This window comes from Perissodus microlepis, chromosome 5 (genome assembly GCF_051167445.1).
Source record: "Perissodus microlepis isolate ML-2025 ecotype Zambia chromosome 5, ASM5116744v1, whole genome shotgun sequence".
Lineage (NCBI taxonomy): Eukaryota > Metazoa > Chordata > Actinopteri > Cichliformes > Cichlidae > Perissodus > Perissodus microlepis.
This window is the reverse complement of record NC_140465.1, coordinates 19,041,838-19,062,811: the sequence shown is the minus strand read 5'-3', so window position 1 is coordinate 19,062,811 and position 20,974 is coordinate 19,041,838. Positions and strand designations below refer to the sequence as shown.

Sequence of the window (20,974 nt, the reverse complement as noted above, 5' to 3'; positions counted from 1 at the left end):
AGAGTAGGAATCTGGCTAGATACCATATTTCTAAGATTTTAGTAAGCAAGGAGCAGACGGCAGAGTTCATTAAACTCCACCAAGACAGCTGGTGCCTTAAATCTGAAGGCTCGACCGTCCCATTTCACAGTCTCGCACTTCCGGCCTTCTTGGTCTTCAAAGGACCCGGCCCACATAGACCGCAAAGGCTGGGTCCTCCGAAGGATGCAGCCTAGAAATTGGGACTAGGGATGGGTGCCGGTATCCGGTGCCATCATGGCACCGGTTCTGACATAAACAATAGTAACCAGACCAAAAAGCAGCGCACATTTCGGTGCTTTCTTTCGGTGCTTTCTTTCGGTGCTTTTTTTTCCCTGAGATGTCATACACTTTGGATTCTAGCCAATCATTTTACCTTTACGAGGATAGTAGGCGGGCCCAGGTAAGTACATTCTTTTAGAGCAGAGCTACAGATTAAAAATGCCCAAGGCAAAGCGGTCAAAGTCTGGCTGTACTTCACAGCAAAAGATGCAAACTCAGCAGCCTGCAACAAGTGCTTTAAGGTGATACTGTGCAAAGGAGGTAGCTCCTCAAATCTGATGAAACACCTGGCGATGCATAGCATTTTGTTAAAAGCCGAGAAATGCGCCATATTTGATAGCTTGTTGCGAGACCGAGCACATCTACTGCGGGTGTGGTGCCTGTTATCGGACCCGGAGTTAGCAACATCCCCCAAGAACCCGAATAGTAGAGTTTCAAAAGTACCGGTTTGGTACTGGTATCGGATAAAACTTAATAGATACCCATCCCTATTCCAAAGGGAGGTTAAATACAGTTTGGCATATACATGTGTGTGGCAGAGTTCATGCTATTCCAGCAGCAGCTACATGGCCTCATGCATTAAGATCTATGCTATTTTTTTCTTGCCAACCATAGCAAAGGTGTTAACACATTACAACAGACTGACAGGCAGCATAGCTAAGAAGAGATTGTTTTACTCAGAAACTCACAGAGCATTGAACTGCCATTTGTCATTGTGATGCTCAACCAATTAGAAAAAAGTTTGTCTAAAAAGAGGATGCTAAAACAGGTTGTGGCTGAACTCAGGGGTTTTACTGAGACCTATTATAAATAATGTCCAACAATAAAAAGACTGAGATTAAACAGAGCATTAAGTTCTATATACATTTTATTCTATTTGTATGTTTTCTGTGCATTTGTTACAGATAACTAGAGACAGGGCCCAAATGCAAGAGACCTCTGTTTAATCTAAAACCACAGAAACACAGAATCTAAAGGCCGGGAAAAAACAAATACAAAGCTGGAATCCATAAAAGAAGAGGCACAAGGTGGACCTTCAAAAAGCAAATAGACATTCTGATATCTGATAACAGGAAGACTATTTACAACACAATATACTCATAGAGCAGACAGACTGAACAGACCGGCGGGAGAACAGTCAAGCTGAGGTGAGAGAGAGGCAAATGAGGAAGCCAGCAAAGTAAAATACAAATAATACAAATGTATAAATAACATTAAACATGAAGTAAAAATATAAACAAAAGAAATGGCAGAAATAAAAATACCAGAAATACAAAGAGGCACAATAATAAATTTGACCTTGTTTAACCTTGAAAAAGAGGTATGAATGCAAAGTATAGAAATAGAGGCTAGCTCAGGGGTGGCCAACTCCGGGCCTCGAGAGCCGGTGTCCTGCAGGTTTTAGATGTGTCCTTGATCCATCACAGCTGATATAATGGCTAAATTACCTCCTCAACATTTCTTGAAGTTCTCCAGAGGCCTGGTAATGAACTAATCATTTGATTCAGGTGTGTTGACCCAGGGTGATATCTAAAACCTCCAGGACACCGGCTCTCGAGGCCTGGAGTTGGCCACCCCTGGGCTAGCTACAGTATTAGAATGCAGAGTTGTTCTCCCACTTGTGTGGTCTGCATATGTTTAGGTTTTATGTGAGGTGTTCATTTTTTAAATAACTTTTTATTCATGGTGTGCTTTTAGAGAACATGAATAAAATAGATTTGTGCAGTCCAAAGACATGTGCTTAGTCGGGATATGTTAACTGGAAACTCTAAATTACTACTCATAGTTGTGAATGTGAGCACGAATGGTTGTCTGTGTCTATGTGCTAGCTCTGTGACAGACTGGCCAACTGCCCAGGGTGTACCCCCCCTCTTTCCCTAAGACAGCTGGGACAGGCTCCAGGATAAGCGGAAGCAAATAGATGGATGGATGGACATCACAAAAATTACCAGAAAAACATTGTGGATTTTAAAATGGTTTATTGTGATTGTTCTTGTTTTAAAGCCAGCAATATTTAAGAAAAAAACTTAAAATTTGTTTTGTTTGTTTCTGTGTGTGTGTGTGTGTGTGTGTGTGAACGTGCACGTGTGCTTTTGTGTAGCTGTGTCCAGAGGAACAAAACATGTCCTAACATCTGAAAAATAATAAATCAAGACTGAAAAGTGTGGTGTGTTGTGCTGTGCATTATGAGTGATGCATGTTGCAATAAAAGAATAACAAGATAATGAAGCAATCTCCAACCAGTGACAACAACAACGATCAATCATCTAGTCAACTAGTCACACGCATCCCTAATAGTAAGCTAAGACAAGCTACTTACCTCCCTAAGTAAGAAAAACTGGAGAAAACTATAAAGAAACAAAAAGGCAGTCTACCCCTACATACTCCAGTATAAAGCAACAGCAACGAGCAAGTAACAAAAGGGTCCACTAGTTAGGGTGCGCCGAGGATGAATCCACTGGTCTGCATCCACCAATGACAGAAAGGCACCTGCACACTTATATTTGCATTCAAGATTACGATGGCAGTCGCAACATTCTTCATTCTTAATGTTGTATAGGAATGAATGCTGCCAATCTTTGCTATGCAAAATTATTCAACATCACTGACTATTGAGATGTAACTGTGATTGTAATTATCATTAACGGGTTTCAAATCAATAGTGCATTTTATGAGACTCAAACTAATAACTTAGTCAAAAGATTAGATTTCTCACTGATTTTAGTTATTAGAATGCCCAAATTAATGGTTAATCAGTTAAGATCAGCTTAATTCCTTTATAGGTTTTCCTTCTTTTAAATCTAGAGCCCATTCTTAGCAACACTACTTTTTCTGGACCTGACAGACTATAGTAGTGATACAAAACCTGCCGGGTCTGCCTTATATTAATCCCCTACTAGGCTTTTCTGGCTTAACTCAACGATGTAGCTGTACCATGGAGTGCATTGATTCCTGTACACAAAAGTTGCTATAAACAAGTGATACTAAACTGTAGATATATATAAATGAAAGGAAATTAGGAACAATAGAAGGCTGGAGGGTGGGTGGGAAAGTCCACATAATGAGTTTTCTAGTTTTTGGTTTTGCTGATTTATTTATTTTTTATTTATATATTTTTTGTCTCACTTACTGTCTTACTCCAATCCTACCTGTTCTTTTTTGTCGTAATTACCAATATTGTGATTATTTTTTGTGTTTGGTTTTCTGATGCTTGAAATCATCCTTGAATGGCATGGATACAAAAATATACACTTTTGTTTCTGCAACCATGACAATAACTTATGAGGTACCGTAAGGGACATTATTACTGAAACGCTCTCACACACACTACTGAAATTTTAGCTCTCACACACACTAGTGAAACACTCTCACACACACTACTGAAACGCTCTCACATACACTACTGAAATGCACTCAAGCACTCCACTGAAACCAGAGGCATTTCCGCTGAACAGAAGGTTGTTTCCTGACAAGGAAACTGATGGAAAAAGTGGTACATTTCAAAACACTACAAGGATGTCTACTCAGCATCCTGCTAGTACAGCGGTCCCCAACCTTTTTTGCACCACGTACCATTTATGGCCGACAATAATTTCACGGACTGGCCTTTAAGGTTTCTTGGATAAATACAATAAAATAAAACCAGTACTAGTGATGGTAAATTTGATTCTTTTTACTGAATCGAGTTTTAATGAGTCACTCACCAAAGTGACTCTGGTTTTTTGAGTCATTTGATTCACTGAGTCAGTCGACCAGAGTGTGCAAAAAATGTACATTTTCACTCAAACTTAATTTGTTTCTCTTTTCATGTAAATCCTACTGCTAAGATGAATGATTCTAAAAGAAAACAACTATTTTATAGAGCAAAACAGAGCAAAAACATTTCTAAAATTAAGCAATTTCCTATCAAAATTGCTTAATAAACATTTATTTACTTTTATTTTATTTTATTTTATTTTAATATATTTTTATTTTTTATTTTATTAGTATTTTCCTTAAATGTGTTAAATATTTATTTTCTCATCTAAATGTCCACTGAGCTGTGAGCCAGGGGGCGGTAATGCGCCTTAACATTGGTTGCCAACCAAGAAGAAGAAGAAGCTGTGAGCCAGGAGGGAGGGGGTGAGTGAGTGAGTGATTCGTTCGCTCTATGATTCAGCACAGGAGGGAGGGGGTGAGCGAGTCCTGAGTGATTCGCTTACGATTCAGCACAGGAAGGGAGGGGGTGAGTAGCTCAAATATGCTGTTAGCATGTTAGCAGAGCGATGCTACTGTGAACCAAAGAGCTATTTTCTTGATGTGAGCGTCTACTCAGGGTTTTTTCTTCCAGTTCAGAGCAGAAATTTTTTTGTTACGATACTGGATATTGTGTTTTTCTCCACAGTTTTAATTATAAGCTAGATACATTGCTGCTAACAGCAACAGGGATGAGTCAGTGAGTCAGTTGGGCTTGTGAATCATAATTCATGAGTCAGTAAAGTTATTCTCAAGTATTGAACGATTCGTTCATGATTCGCGCATCACTAACCAGTACCGCTGCCAAAAAAAGAAGATTTATTCATAACACACGGAAAAGACCCAGGGAAACCGAGTTAACAATATAAATGATATAAAAATAAAAAAAAACGATAAATAACCTGAAAACTATGAATTTCAAACTCAAGCCTCAACTCTTGCGACCCGGTACCAAACGACTCACAGACCCGTACTGATCCAGGACCTGGGGGTTGGGGACGGCTGTGCTTGTAGCTTAAGTGAAGCAGCCGCATTACTTAACAATATTTTAGCTTCCTTGAATCAAGGAATGGATTCAAGGTGCAACAGGGAATTCGGCAAGTATGTCCTGTTTCCTCCTAAGCTTTTTATATTGGCAACTCACTTGTTAACACTATTAATCAAAAAGTCTAACGACATACAAGGAATATCAATTTTTAATAAAGTCTTCAAAATAAGTCAATTCGCAGATGATACATCTATTTTTTTGAAAGATAAATACATGGTAGAGAAAACTAAATTTTCTCTAAAGCTTCTCGTTTATCTCTCAGTATCAAAAAATGTGAACTACTCCCGATTCATACAAGCTCTGACTCCTCAATAGCTTTGGTTAGAGTTGAATCTAAAGTTAAATATATAGGGCTGATAATATCTAAAAAACCCAATTAGCAGAGAAGACACTAATATTTCTAACTGTATCATGGAGATGAAGAAATCACTTAGCCACTGGTTAACCAGAGACCTCGCTATTTTTGGCAGAAATATCCTATCTAAAGCTGAAGGCATCTCCAAATTGATTTATCCTTGTCACTCTCTATATATCTCCTCTAAAAACATTAATAAGGCTAACACAGTTATTTTTGAATTTTTGTGGAGGAATAAAACCCATTACATTGAAACATCTCAGCTTGTGAAGGAATACAATAAAGGTGGTATCAAAACTCCAGAATTAGAATTTATGGTTGGCACCCTTAGAATTAAATGGTTAAAATCTGAGATAATGAGATATACCCACAACTTCTCCCCATAATTAAACCTTATGGAATCCTAGGGTAATAACACTTAATCAAAAATCTATTTTCAAGAGCGACTGGTTTAAACAAAAAGATTATATTCATAACAGATTTGTTGGATGATAACGGTGTCATTCTAAGTTACACAGACTTTTCAGAAAACTATTGTCTAAACTGTTCTCAAAGAGAATATAACAAATTTTGTGAACTGGTCCCACCGCCTCTGCTTAATTTGATTAAAATTTTTATGATATACAATAATTTCTCATCAGTGCTCCCAAATGTATTGCTAGGGCAATGTCAGCTATTTGATAAAAATGCAATAATAAATTTATTAGTAGTTTCTTCAAAGACAAAATATTTCATAGTTACAACAGAATGGTTACATTCCATGGTTCTAATTTAGTTATTTCATATACACTGGATAAAGCATACTAAAAATTTATGAAATAGCCTATTCTACCTAAAGTTAAAGAAACACGCTTTAAAGTAATAAACAAAATTAATCCTGTGGCAGAATTTCTAAAAAAGAGATTTGGTTTTGAGGTGGATCAGTGTTCTTTTTGTACTGATGAAAATGAAACCCTAGAACATCTTTTTTTTCTATGCCCAATTACACAATGCATTTGGTGCAACTTAAAAAAATTGGATTTCCCTAAATATCAATGATGTACCACTATTTGAATTTAATTTGAATTTAATTTTTTCATATGGATCATCTAGCATTGGGTGTCTCAGACATTATTAACATCATCATACTTTTGAGTAAATATCATATCCATTGTGCTAAATGGAGGAACGCTAAGCCTTCTCTCCCTGGTTATATTAATGATTTTAAGATATTTTTTTCTTTGCTAAAAAAGACAAAAAGCATGTATGCCAAAAAAATTAACCAGGATAATGCCCGTCTGCTATTCTAAATTTTGACTTATGCTGAGGCTTATATATTGTTAAGTAATGCAGCTGCTTCACTTAGGCTACTAGCAGGTTGCTGAGTAGACATCTGTGTAGTGGTTTGTTTGAAATCTACCACTTTTTCCTTCAGTTTCCTTGTCAAGAAACAACTTCCTGTCCAACTGAAACGCCTTCCTGTCCAACTGAAACGCCTTCCTGTTTAACTGAAATGCCTTCCTGTTCAACTGAAATGCCTTGGTTTTTCATTAGTGTGTGTGAGAGCGTTTCAGTAGTGTGTGTGATAGTGATGGGATTTCCGGCTCTTTTTAGAGAACCGGCTCTTTCGGTTCGGCTCACTAAAAAGAGCCGGCTCTTTCGGCTCCGAACCGGCTCTTCAGGTTGTTTTGTTGCTTTAATTAATTTATTATTAACAATAATATAAAATTATGCACAAAAGGAATTACTAATGTAAAAAAAAAGTGGTTTTATTTATATATGTTTATATATAAATATATGCGGTGGCCCCTAGAGACAAAACACGTACAAACTCCAAAAAGCACATACAAACTCCAAAACACATTTCTAGCATGAACTGAACTTCCAAAACAGAGCTACCTAGATCACTTAAATTACACAATTGAAAGCATGAAAGTATATGTGTATTGTTTGTGTATTTATACACAAGCATTCATATATAGTCAAATAATAAAAAAAAAAAAGTTCATTTACCTGTTATTACCACACACCAAATCCGGTCGTTGGTACTTGCTGGCTTGTGTAGCCACTAGGTAAAAAAAGCTCAACACTGCGCCTATCATCCTGGAGCACTTCTGTTGTCTTTTGTACGTGTTTTGGAGTTTGTACGTGCTTCGGAGTTTGTACGTGTTTTGGATTTTTTACGTGTTTTGGAGTTTGTACGTGTTTTTACGTGTTTTGGAGTTTGTACGTGTTTTTACGTGTTTTGGAGTTTTTACGTGTTTTGGAGTTTTTACATGTTTTGGAGTTTGTACGTGCTTCAGGGTTCGTACGTGATTTTTAGTTTGTATATGCTTTGTCTGTAGGGGCCACCGTAAGTATACTTTTATTTATTCACTCCACATAAAATGTAATAAATAAATCACATAATACAAAAATCAACTATTCACATTTCAACTTTTAACTATTTAAATTTTCAGCTTTTTCCTTTTACAAATTTAAAGTGAAACAACACAAAACACTGCAAACAACAACACAATTAAATATAAATTATAATATGAAAACAAAAAGAACATGCATATTCTCTGTCATATGGACCTGCATGAATAAACTTTCTGAATCCTTTATCATCTGCAACTGAAAATAGTTGTGGATGATTACTATACCTTTCTAATGTGACGTTGTTGTCCCTGGCTCTCTTTCTTTCTCTCTCCCTCCTGCTCTGTTCCTGTGCTACTGAGTGTAGCTACCGCCCCTCCCCCCTCTTCCCAGGGTAAAGCACAAGGCTCGCATGCTGAGTGAAGCGGAAAAAAAGTGCGAGAGAGAGGGTCAGAGAAAGAAAAAAAAAAAACACGGCTTGCGACAAGGAGTCGGCTCGCGTCGTTCACGTCAAAGAACTGGCTCTACGAGCCATTTCGTTCGCGACCGACCCATCACTAGTGTGTGAGAGCGTTTCAGCAGTGTGTGTGAGACCTAAAATTTCAGTAGTGTGTGTGAGAGCGTTTCAGTAGTGTGTGTGAGAGCGTTTCAGTAATAATGTCCCTTACGGCACCTCATAATAACTTATCATATTATAATGAGTTGAAGATATTTACTATGTGCCATGAGTATTCTGTAACATCTTTTGTTATTAAAATAAAAACAAAAATAAATCTTGGGGAAAAAAAGGTTAGAAAAACACAAATGCTGCTTGAATAACACACATTGCACTGTTAATACAAAGCTATAGGCTGACACCAAAATAAAAAAATTTATGTTAATCTTTTGAAAATTGTTGTCTTTAACACAATTTGAAAGCTGAAGTAGAAAAGTTATCTGGGTGAGATTCCTACATAAAAAAAACCAAACAAAAAAACTTGTGCCTTATCTATACGGCTTGAGTGTGTAATGGCCATTTAGTCTTATCTTTTTCTTTTTTTTTTTCCAGTTCAGTATATTTTCATATGCTTCAGTGTGGCTGTAGAGTGCTGTACGCCAGTTCTGTTTTCGTTGTAGGTGTTTCATCTCGTTCCTCAGGGATGGTGGAGTACAAGTGGTATACAGAAGACTAGAAATAAAATAGAGCAAAACGTTTTTTGCATCTGTATCTTCTCTGTTGTAAATAGTAATCTCTGTAGTCAGTTCAATACTGAGGATGCACTTGTTTCACTTACATTCTCAATTTGAGACTCTTTTCTGTTTAGGTGATCAGACCCTGCAACAGAACCAGAAGACAGAGTTACCTTTGTTTCACTTTGTATATCTATACATGAAAATGTAATGTGTATGAAATAGGAAAAGGTCTGATGAGTCTTCTATGAAGCATGGTTATTGACTGAGCAAGGTAATTTGAATCTAAACTCAGAGATTTTAGTGTCACAAAAGTGGATCTCTTTTTACCACCTACATTGCTATGGTAACCTATGCTGAACACATTACCTGGTCCAGACCAGCCTTTCTTTGAAATTTGGATTTAAAATTGGCTGGAAGTGACATGTTTTCACTAATTCTTTTTTTAATAGTATCCTATAAGTGGGATATAGATTCTCCTATACATTTCATATATACAACATGTAGAAAACAGCAGTAAATAAAGCCCAGCAAAGTGAAGTAGAAAATATCTAATCTGTTAATACTTGGAACCTTTTGTCAAGTTTTTTGTTTTGGCACTGTTGTAATTGCAGCTAATAGAACTGTCATGGGTTTTGGATGCTTTTGACCCAGCATTCCGTGTGTTTTGGTAATATTTTGTATTATGGTTTATGTTCTTGTTCATTAGGAGATTAGTTATGCTGTTTTGAGTTTTCTATATTCCCTGTTTAGTTCCGTAAGTATTAGATTTCCTCTTGTCTTTGCCCTCGGTGTCTCTCTCTTTGTGTGTGTGTGTTTATATATGTTTGTCCTTGTGTCTGGTTTCTCTCCTTATGTTTCATTGTATGTTCACGTTTATCTATCATGTTTATCCATTTTTCTAGCCTGTATTGACTCTCTTATCTCCTCTGTATTTCCTCACCACCTCTTGTCTGCCTTTCCTCCACTCCTGTGTCAGTCTTGCATTCATGGTGACAGTCTTGTGTTCCATGTTCAGTGTGTTTAGTCTTGCTTCCTCTGTCTCGTCATGTCTAATTTGTCTCAGTGTGTCTGTGAAGATTCTCAGTCATCCAGGTCAAGAATTCCAGACGCTTTTCTTTGCAAGCTGAGACTAATTTGTCTCAGCTGTGTTCCCCATGGGTTTTCTGTTCCCTTGTCACTGTATTGTGTATTTCAGTCATTCTGAAAATGTGGTGCGCCTACTACTCGTGGTACGTCAGCTCTCTTAAACAGTACGCACGGAGTCTCCAAAAACCAATTTTTTAAAGATTACATAATATACCATGTTCTGACTCATCTCATGCAGTTGCATGGTAGGATGCTGTAAACGGATCAAACTTCAGTCAGGAAAACAATTTAAATAATCCATCCATAATACGAGGTTAGTCCTTAACGTCAGTGTTGGGGAGTAACGGAACACATGTACCGCCATTATGTATTTAAAATACAAAATATGAGTAACTGTATTCCGTTACATTTACCATTTAAAAAGGTGGCATTTAGAATACAGTTACTTTGCTGAAATAAAGGGTTTACACGGCGGTATTTTCCTGCTTCATATTGTGGCGGGTCAGGACCGTTTGGGTTTTGTTTGACAGCTATGGAGTGTTGCCAACTCCCAAGTAAGGAAAATCGCTAAATGACGCCATTGCCTAATTTGCATAATTGGTCATGCTAATGTAATTGTGACCTACATTGTTGGAGAGAGAAATAACATCGTGGAAGAGACATAAAGTGAGTAAAAAAACGTCCTAAATGCAGTTAGAATTTATTTAGAACTACAAATTAAATTTCTTTTAGCAATTATTGTTTTTTGATGTCACAATTCCAACTCTGCTCTTTTATCCGGGCCTGGACTGGCAAAAGTGACCCGAAATTGGTCACTCTGGTAGAGTTTGTGACAGTCACAATGGTGTGGTGTCTCTTTAAGACAACCCAAGTCGAGGGTTAATGTTGTCATCCGTATGCGCCACTGACTCTCTCTGTGATTGTGTGGACATGTGCTTGCACGCTAGTGCATGAGGAGGGACGGATTTTATGTTTTACCTCTCCAGACACCTTTGTTTGCAACGTTATGGGTTGTACGAACACTGCGCGCTATGTTTGTTAAGCTGCAGCCGTTCAACCGGGCTTATATGGTTGACGAAGAGAAGGTATATTAAAGAACACGCTGTGGAATTCCCAATGCCAGTGTGAATGTGTATTCTTTCGACTATCCTGCTAAGTGTTTTTGCCGCCTCCTCTCAACCACTAAACACAACCCGACATTACAAGTTACTTTGTGTGTGAGAGTGTGTGTTTATAAGTAGTTTTAAACCTTGTGATCCACAAAACAGCATAACAGTGAAAGAAGAACTGACTGGGTTACAGTTATTGCGGGAGCAGCGGCTTCGCTCATGCGCAATTCATTTGCTGTTTGGACGCATAGGTGTGAACATCTCCTGCCCTGATAGCAGCTGGGGGAGGACTATCATCTGCCTGTGAGCGCTTTGGCACAGGTGAGGTGCCCATGGCAGCACCGCTGCTTGTTGAGAGAGCGATACGTGTTTTCACGTCAAAAAGTCGTCATAAATAAGTCTCCAATAACACCAGAAAAAGTTGCCAGATTTGTCGCTAGTCGCTTTTTAGAAAAAAAGTCGCTTAGGGGGTCTGAAAACTCGTTAAATATAGCGACAAAGTCGCTAAGTTGGCAACACTGCAGCTATGTTCTGTTCTTCCAGGCGGTAGTGTTACGGTTGCCATGGTTACAGGGCGACGCGCTCTCTCTGCGACTGTGTTTTCTGGGTGAGAGAGCACCTTTTTGTTGTTGTTGTTGTTGTTGTGCTAAGCTATGCCGAGCAGTTTGGTTAGCGGCAGTGTGTTTCTGTCGGAAAATAAACGGTTGTGCTCCCTGGAAACTTGGGGAAGCAAGACCAAACAATGGAAACCCAAACAAAACACGCATTAAGAGGCCAAAATGCCTGTGTCTCAATCTCGCGTCTCATAATGACGTGAAGAAATATTTTTTTAAATTATTTAATATGAAGGCAATAGGCAGAGTATTACAGGCATAGCGCTAAAGAATGTAGCCTCATGGGCAGTGTAGTCCGTGCTGCAGCGAGAATGGACTGGCGTACCCGTTATGTGTCTGTGAGCGTGAGGAGGGAGAAAAAGGAGAGTGGAAAAGTACGAGTTCATCGAGCAGAAATGGGAGCTGGAAGCATGTGAATATAATAATAACCACTGCAGCCAAGAAGAGTGCCTGACGAGCCCAGTTGTAAGTACGCTATTAAGACTCGACTGTACACTGTGTTCGTGTTTTCCTCCGAAACAATACGTTCCGTTGGAGCAGCCTTTCAACGCCTCTCTCTGTCTCTCGCCTCTCTCGCAAGCAAAGTTGACCCACACAACAAAGTAAAGCTATTTTTCGGCTATGAGCCCGACACAGAACCCGATGTATTAGCTAGAGGTCCCTTTACTACGGTTCGGAGCTGCGGACCTTCAGTAATAGTAATAAATCACACAGCAGTAGTACATTCATGTAGTTGTAAAAAGCATGATAATATATTAAGTAAACCTAAAGTATTCAGAATACGTTACTCTCATTGGGTAACGTAACGGAATACGTTGCAAAATACATTTTGGGGCATGTATTCTGTAATCTGTAGTGGAATACATTTTAAAAGTAACCTTCCCAACACTGCTTAACGTACTGCTGCATGGGCTGGGCTGTACTTGCATTGTAAGGTTTTAAAAACTGAGCTTTAAAACGTGTTGCCGATGAATAGTGGTAATAAAAACCAAGAGAGGCAGACGGTGATCACTGCCTATTTTTAGGGGTTTGTTTAGATTACCGTATTTTTCAGACTATAAGGCGCACTGTAGATGAATGGGTCTGTTTTTATACATATAGCGCACCGGATTATAAAGCATTATAAGCGAAACAAAACAGATAAGTCAAACTTTACTCAACTCATTCTTCTCGCTTCCTCCACTTCCGTAACTTAATTAATGTTGAATTCTCTCGCAGCTGCTCTATTCCTGTGTTGTTGCAGTATATTAATGACTAACCTCATATTGTGGATGGATATTTCATTTGTTCTCCTGACTGTAGTTTGGTCTATTTACAGCATCCTGCATTGCAATTGCATTTGTTCCTAACATCAGGAACCCTCCCTAGACGAGTGGAAAAAAGTTAGCATCCTGCAGCTTCACTGTGGTTATGTTATGCTAACATAGCTGTGTCGCTAGCGATCATGTAGCACACCATTATATACCAGCTAGCCCAACTTGAGTTACCCTACAAAAGTCACTGATGTTTAGTTTTCTGTCTTAATTTATGTTGGAAGTGATAGCAGAGCTGTACCTTTTAATTTTTTCAGAAATCTCTCTGTCAGAACATGGCATATCACGTTTAGGCTAACTTCCTGCTAACTTCTAACTCTGTTAAATTTAATAAATTCTGTTTTCATGGATGCCTGGACATTAAACTTAATTGTTACATCTGGTAAAGCAACAACTCTGATCATTTTATTACAGATGAAAGAATTCAGACAATTTTTAACTCTGTGTTTGGTTGACTTTGGGAACTGAAACGGACGGAGTTTTGGATCCAGATTACTCCGTGAGACTCTGGACTACGGTAGCCGTAATGCTCCGACAATCCATCAAGCAGTGCGGCTTTGTAGCTTATCAAAGTCGTGCTAAAATGTTTTTGAGCGCCGTGTATCACATACAATCGGTTCAAGGTCAGTAAGTACAACCAGAATTCATACATAAGGCGCACCGGATTATAAGGCACACTGTCGATTTTTGACAAAATTAAAGGATTTTAAGTGCGCCTTATAGTGCAGAAAATACGGTAAATACAACAAGATACAAAGCATTAAAACATGTTAAAAACAAAACAGCCTTAATAAACGCAGAGTAAGTTGGACCTGGAAGCAGGGTTCATAAGTCATCAATCAAAGTTTGTTTTAATGCAGTACAGTTGTTATTATTATTACTTGTCACATCCTGTTTATGACAGTTAAAATAAATAACATTAATATAAGAAATAAAATTGTCTTGTCTAAACTATATATGGTGTTAAATAGGCCTATACTACTGTACTTTAATGTTAGTCATAAGGGTGGTACTTTAAGAGTCATATATTTTATGAGGTGGAAAAGTTTGGGAACAAATGGTGTATTTAAGCCCTCAGTTTCCCTCTGTCCAGTGTTGCATTCCCAGTCCCTCATGGTTGTGTGTTTCTCCGTGAGCTTTCCCAATGTGTTTAGTTCTCATAATTGCCCAGTGTAGTTTTGTATTACTTTCTATTTGGCTAATAAAACTTCATGTTTCAAAAGTAAAAATTGAAACCATTGTCACGATACCTGTTGTCTCCTGCTGCGGTTATAGGATGTTTTTAAGCTCACTAACGCAAAGAAAGCCTCGTTGTGGTGATTTTGATTTGTAGTATACCACTCTGATATTCAAGTTCTAACAATCTGTTTGCTTTGCTTAAATTATATCATTTTGGTTGCTCAAATAATCTCACAAACAAACCTCAGATCAAAATTTTTTAATAAGGAAACATGAGCACAAAATACAGCAGCTTACCTCTAGGTGGGTCATCACCAGGGACTAAATTGGTCATATTGAAGGCTTCAGTATCATCTGGAGACATCTTGTTTGATAAAAAGAGAGGAAATTGAGAAAAGAAGAAGTAAGAATGACTAGCAATTAAAAATGTGAATTATTATTAGATACAGGGAAATTTATTAAAAAACAAACAAAAACTAAACAAAATGTAAAAGAAAAAGAAAAGTACCCATCCTCCTCTGTCAGTTTTTCTTGTGCTTGAAAAATCACCTACAACAAAAGGCAAAGCTCATAAAAAACTACCACAAAAGAAACAACAACATAAGTCATAGTTGATGTGACAGTGATGTCACATCAGGGCAAAAAGATAAGCATTAATTGTCATGTTATTGTTAGTTAATAAATATGAAAGTAAAGTGATATCTCTGCTTTCATCAAACATCTGTCATTAGCTTTTCATTAAGCCACAAAATGGCAGTGTTTTTATCTAATACCTGTTAGGATGGACGCACACAGGTATGAGAAAAAACACTGCATTTCGTGACAGCAGCTGCCTGTTGACTCTGGAAGCAGAATTCTACTTGAAACTGGACCCACTGAAATCTGTAAATCAGCTCTGATTTTTTTCTTAAATACATAAATTTGTAATTTAGTCCTATTTTCTCACCCTATTAAACACTGTTTTTTGTAATTACTAAACAAACTCGACAAACATAATTTTAAAGAATCAATGAATCACTTTAGATTAAACATAGAAAGGATTTACAATGAGCTCAGTGTTAAACATTTGCAGCACTAATACTCATCCATATAAAGTTGTTGGGGAAAATTTTCTGCAGAATAAACACTTTTAAAAATTGTGGGAAAGCATATAAACATGCATATATAGAAAGGTTTGAGGCTTTACATGAAATAAGGCATTGTTACTGTCCTTACCACTTCTTTTTTTCACACACACTAGAGCCATTCCCAGTGAGATGACCCCCACGACTACACCAAAACCAGTTGCAATTACAGGTAGAAGTTTAAAAGGTACTAGAAAAAACACAGCCCACAGGCAAGAGTCAGTCTCACTTCCCATTTTTGTTAAGAGAAAAGACGGAAGATATCTGCTTTAAAAACCAATAAAACTCTCTACAACCTATTTTACTTTCTTAAAAGAAGCAAAGTATCCTGAATGTTTATACTGAAAAGTATAAAAGTGTTTCAAAAGCAAGATGCTTTTAGTATGACTAATAATAAGTTTAAGGAAATTTCATTTACCTGAAGATATCCTTGGTGTACCCATATGGAAAAGATATATATAAATCTTATAAAGTTTGTATCTGTCTTGTGTGAAACTTGTATGAAAAGCATATAAGAGTGAAAACAGATATAAGATCCCTTGAAAAATTATATAATGAAACTTGTATGTTTTGGATACTTACTAAAACAATATATTAAAGTAATGAGAAAGTGGCCACTTTCATGAGTAAATCATGTATAAGTTTTTACTATTTCTTTTCCATATGGGTAGTCACAGAAGAAGTAGTCCTTTTAGTGCTGAGCTTTGTAGAAGTAAAGTCTACTGAAATGAACAAAAATCACTAAATGTCAAAACACTCCACAGCAACTGACCTACACATTTTTATTAACTTGTAATACTCTTACCAATAGTTGTGTCCCTCGTGACTGTGTCACTTGTGAAGTTCATAGCAGTAGAAGGTGCAGCGGTCAAAGTGCTTTTTTCTGCTGCAATAACAGAAGATGGTGTTGTGATTGTTTCATTATTTGACTTTCTTGTGGATTCACCTCAGAAGGCATTTTCCTTCCACTACTGCAATACTGACACACAACTGCAAAGTGTCAATGTTTTACACTTAAAATTTAACTTATAAATTCAAAAGAATATTGTTTTACTGTCATCTGATGTCAGTGCATAATACTGAATGCAGTATAAATACATCCATCATTACTCAGTATTCTGCTCCCTGGATGGACTTAAATCAATTCAACAAATACAACAATACAAAGACTGTTTAAACATCTGTTTATGTGTCTTCTTTGTTTTGAAAAAAAAAACTGAAGACCTATGCACATCTTATAATGAGGTATAATATAGACCAGCACAGTATGATTACTTACTTTGTATACTGATGAAATATATGTTGCTGTGAGGAGACTGGTATTGTTCTCCTTTATGTTGTGACATGTAAAAACATGTGACTTCAACCTCAGCAGGTGAACTCTGCTGTATCAAAGAGAGGAGCTCAGTTCCTCTTAATATCTGCAGACAGGAGATGGGTGTAGAGTTTCTTCTTCTCGTAAAGTACAAAAAACACTGAGTCACAGAGAAAGATGATGGAGCCTGACAGTTCAGTGCGACTGAGTCTGTTTCTGTGATCATCCGTGGATTCACTGTCAGTTCAGGTCGAGTAGCTAAAAACAAACATTTGTTAAATTACAAATGTTTCATATATTTGAAAATAAAATCTAACAATAGAAATTGTTCTGAGGCTTCTTTTTTAAATTATGTCTGTTGCACATGATAAGTTTTTCTCACACACCCACAAGTTAAGAACACCTTTGTTGTTTTGTACTAATATTGTAGTTTAACATTCACATATTAATACATTACTGCAGTATTTACAGTATTTATGTGATGATTGCTGTCATGTTACTCACTGGAAATTTGCATTTAGACTTAAATCAATTCAACCAATTGACAGTTTATTTATGAATGAATTTATACATCCCTCCTAAGATTAGTTAATTCTAAATTAAATAAAGCTTTATTAACATCATTTTAGCTTCCTTCTTCGGAAAAACTGAAGAACTTATGTCCATCATATACTGAGGTATAATATAGACAGTTTAATCACTTACTTTGTATGTTGATTGAAGATGTGTTGCTGTGAGGAGACTGGTATTGTCTTCCTTTACGCTCTGTCATGTAAAAACATGTCACTTCAACCTCACCAGACGAGCTCTGCTCTGCCATAGAGAGGAGCTCAGTTCCATTAAGTCTCTGCTGACAGGAGATGGACGTAGAATTTCTTCTTCTCATAAAGTACAAAAAACACTGAGTCACAGGAACAGATGATGGAGTCTGACAGTTCACTGTGACTGAGTCTGTTTCTATGATCATCCGTGGATTCACTGTCAGTTCAGGCCGAGGAGCTAAAAACAATAAACATTTCTCAAGTATAATAAACAAATCTTTAATTTACTTGACAATAAAATCTGATAAAAAAAACTGCTCTGGGACAGTTTTACTATTTTAAATAATCAAGTCTGATTCACATGAAGAGTTTGCTCACACCTCACACAACCACCAAGTTGAGAGCAGATTTCTGTTTTTCTCTGTAGACAGCAGTGTTTACTCACGTTGTATGATGATTGCTGACATTAAACTCATTGGAGATTTATATGCTAAAAGGTAGTAACAGGTCACTTCAATTGTAACAGGTGAACTTTCATGTGTCAATGACAGAAATTCAGATCCTGTCAGAGTCCACAGACAAGAAGCTGTTTTATCAGTATTATATCCTGAAATGCTGAAATAACAGTCAGAGACAGGAACAGGAGTCTGACAGTTCAGTGTGACTGAGTCTGTCTCTGTGATCATCAGTGGGCTCACTGTCAGTTTAGGTGGACGAAGATCTGAAAAATGAAAGTGTATGTTAGATTGTGAAGGTTCTCAGTTATCCAGGTCATTGTAAAGAGACTGATTCTTATATAGCTGCTCTCTACTCTCCTGGAGCACTCAAAGCGCTTTATACAACACATTCACCCAAGCACTTTCTTCTATGCTTTTAAGGGCTTTCTAACTAACATTTACAAAAATTCATACTCCAATGAACTTGGCATTCATGTCGTGCCCAGAGATATTTGGCATGCAGACTCGGGGAGCCAGGGATCAAACCAACCTTCTAATCAGCAGATGACCTGCTCTACCTCCTGAGCTACAGCCACCCCATCGTAGTTTAAGGAAGGAAAGTGTCTGGTCTTCTTTAAGTTTCTTTAAGTCTTTCGACTTCTTTGAGTTTCTTGAAAACTTAAAGATGAAGGACTTAAAAGACTTAAAGAAATGTAAGAAGCCCAGATGCTTTCCTTCCAAGCTCCTTAGACTGTATGTTAGATTAATCAAATAGATTTAGACCCATATTGTATATGTATATGTAATGGTAAAGTAAGCACTGAGATTTTAATAGATCCAATAAGTCTTAAACATAGTTGACTGAAACATATTGAAATATAATATAAATGGTGCATGTAGTTACACAAAAAATATTCATGATGAGCAAAGCTGAGTAACTGTAGAGAAGCTCCAGAGACAAAAAACAAAGTAAACATCCCATACAGCGATAACAACATGAACCTGAGACTGACCTTGTGCTTTAATTGCCTGAAAAGAATCTGAAGAAGGAAGGAAGAAAATAAAAAATTAATTCAACAATAAAAAGATGAAAAATTTGAACTAGTGTTAGACGTCTGACGCAAACAAGAGAAACATGCTAACATGAACACCTAATAGAATGAACCTGATAAGAAGTTTAACTTACACATGAGAACGACTAGCAGCAGGAGATCAGCCATGATTAAAAGAACAATGTGAATGTGTAGAACAGACTACAACAGTCTGACTGACTGCTCTGACTCTTATTTACATTAAATGTCATTAGGAGAAGTTGCTTTCAGAAAACCACAGTGTTCGCAGTGTCACACAAGCTGGCCACAGTAAGACACACGTGACACAGACCAGCTGTGATACACTTTTCAAAATCTTCACCAATATAACTAGAGTGTATACAGCCAGCTACAGTGTTGGTACAGAATAGTTAAAGTGTTTGTTGGTCATTTGTGCTGCTTTGCTTTTTTTTTTTTTTTCCTTAGAGGTGCTTATTCACTAGAATGACAGGACAACAAATTATTAATGAACTTTTAAGATGCTGGTACATGGTTATTGAAACCTTCCACCTCGTGTGCTGACTGTAGTTTATTTACTATAGAAACATGAGAATAAACCTTTAAAAATACTATAAATAAGCATTTTGCTGTTTTACCATTATGATGTACTCTTTTATAGGCATATTATGAATACGTTTTTACAATCGGTGTGATATAATCATCACATTTTTGTATTGTGACACTCATGTTAGACTCAGGCATGAAATCTTCAGTCAGAACTGCAGCTCTCACAGCTCTGTGAACTTTAGCAAAGCTCTGGTGCGTTTTCATTTACAATGAAAGTAATATGCTGACAGTAATCAGATAGCAATGTCTCTTCTGGTTGTCATTTTTGTTTGGGTATTCATTTAGTGATCACATATTGCACTGAAAATGTTGCATGTTAACGGCACTACAATAATAAAGTGTGTCACGCCTCACTTCGTTCCTTAAAGTCTATTATGTCCATGTTTTGAAATACTTGTCTCAGTTCTCATTTAAAAAATTTTCACTTCATGTCCTCAGAGAAGTTTCCCTTCATGACTGTACAGAGTCATATGAGCCCCAACAGGATGAGGATGTGGTGCATTAGTGGGTCAAACACAGAACACTAACCGAGACTAGAGTTTATATCCTGTGAGAAACTGAAGCTTTGCAACTTATAATTCTTTGACATAGCTGATATTTATTTATCTATTTGTTTTTGTTCACCATTCAGTAAAAAGGGATCTGTGAGATTAGCATCCGGTTTGGAATATACATGTGTCAGACAGAATTAATATAAAGACTCCAGCAAAACTAACATTATCATGACCCTTGAATGTCTATGCCATGTTTTTATTTAGCAATCCAAAGCAAAGCCTTCAACATATAAGGCGACCAACATGACAAACCGTTGACAATCAGGATGACTTATAAAGTAAGAAAGCTTTGACTGTGAGCAGAGCAGCTCCTCCTAACTGCTGTAAAAATAAAAATGTCATCATTTTGATGTTCAACCAATCAGAAAAAGGTTTGTCTTAAAGGAAAATAAAAAAAAAGGCTGTGGCTGAACTGAGGGGTTTAACCAAGGTCTGTTATAAATAACCTCCAATAATGAAAAAAACTGACCTGAAAATGGGTATAAAAGGTCTCCTTTAAAGCTAAATGAACAAAATTGAAAGCTGGCTCACATGTATATTTTATCCAGTTTGTACCTTTTTTAAAACAAAAAAAGGAGAAAACAAAGCAGGAACCCCCCAAAATATACACAAAATATTTGTCATGGTCCCCCATGTCTGCCCAGCCGGCCCCGCAAAGCTACATGTGTTCTGTATTCTTTCTCTCCCTCTCCCTCTCTCTCCTCTCTGCCTGGGCAGAGCTCACTGCAGGCTCCCGCCCTTGGCCCACACACCTGTTCGCGATTAGCTGTCATTACCTGTCCACTATTTGAGGCTGGGACGCAGATCCTCTCATCGCTGGATGATTGTGCAAGACACGTTAGTGATCCTCTCAGCTCCCGTGAATCTATGGTTAAG

At 37.3% G+C, this 20,974-nt stretch overlaps 1 protein-coding gene across 3 annotated transcripts; it reads right to left on the bottom strand.

The window, feature by feature from the left end:
* Positions 1–4,316: 4,316 nt before the first annotated feature.
* LOC146387154 (uncharacterized) lies at positions 4,317–19,149 on the bottom strand. Of its 3 annotated transcripts, XM_084928536.1 has the most exons (13): positions 19,073–19,149; positions 18,900–18,926; positions 17,895–18,170; positions 17,394–17,687; positions 16,653–16,946; positions 16,179–16,259; positions 16,039–16,095; positions 15,792–15,806; positions 15,465–15,563; positions 14,758–14,798; positions 14,547–14,613; positions 9,050–9,090; positions 4,317–8,943 (listed from the first exon to the last, which is right to left on the bottom strand). In XM_084928536.1, the coding sequence occupies exons 1-13, from the start codon at positions 19,104–19,106 to the stop codon at positions 8,845–8,847; spliced, it is 1,425 nt and encodes a 474-aa protein (XP_084784662.1). In that variant the 5' UTR covers positions 19,107–19,149; the 3' UTR covers positions 4,317–8,844. The 3 variants fall into 3 exon arrangements, with proteins under 3 accessions (XP_084784662.1, XP_084784660.1, XP_084784661.1); XM_084928534.1 differs by lacking the exons at positions 15,792–15,806; positions 16,039–16,095; XM_084928535.1 differs by lacking the exons at positions 4,317–8,943; positions 9,050–9,090; positions 14,547–14,613; ... (1 more) ...; positions 15,792–15,806; positions 16,039–16,095 and having other exon boundaries at positions 15,038–15,563.
* Between the last annotated feature and the right edge of the window lie 1,825 nt (positions 19,150–20,974).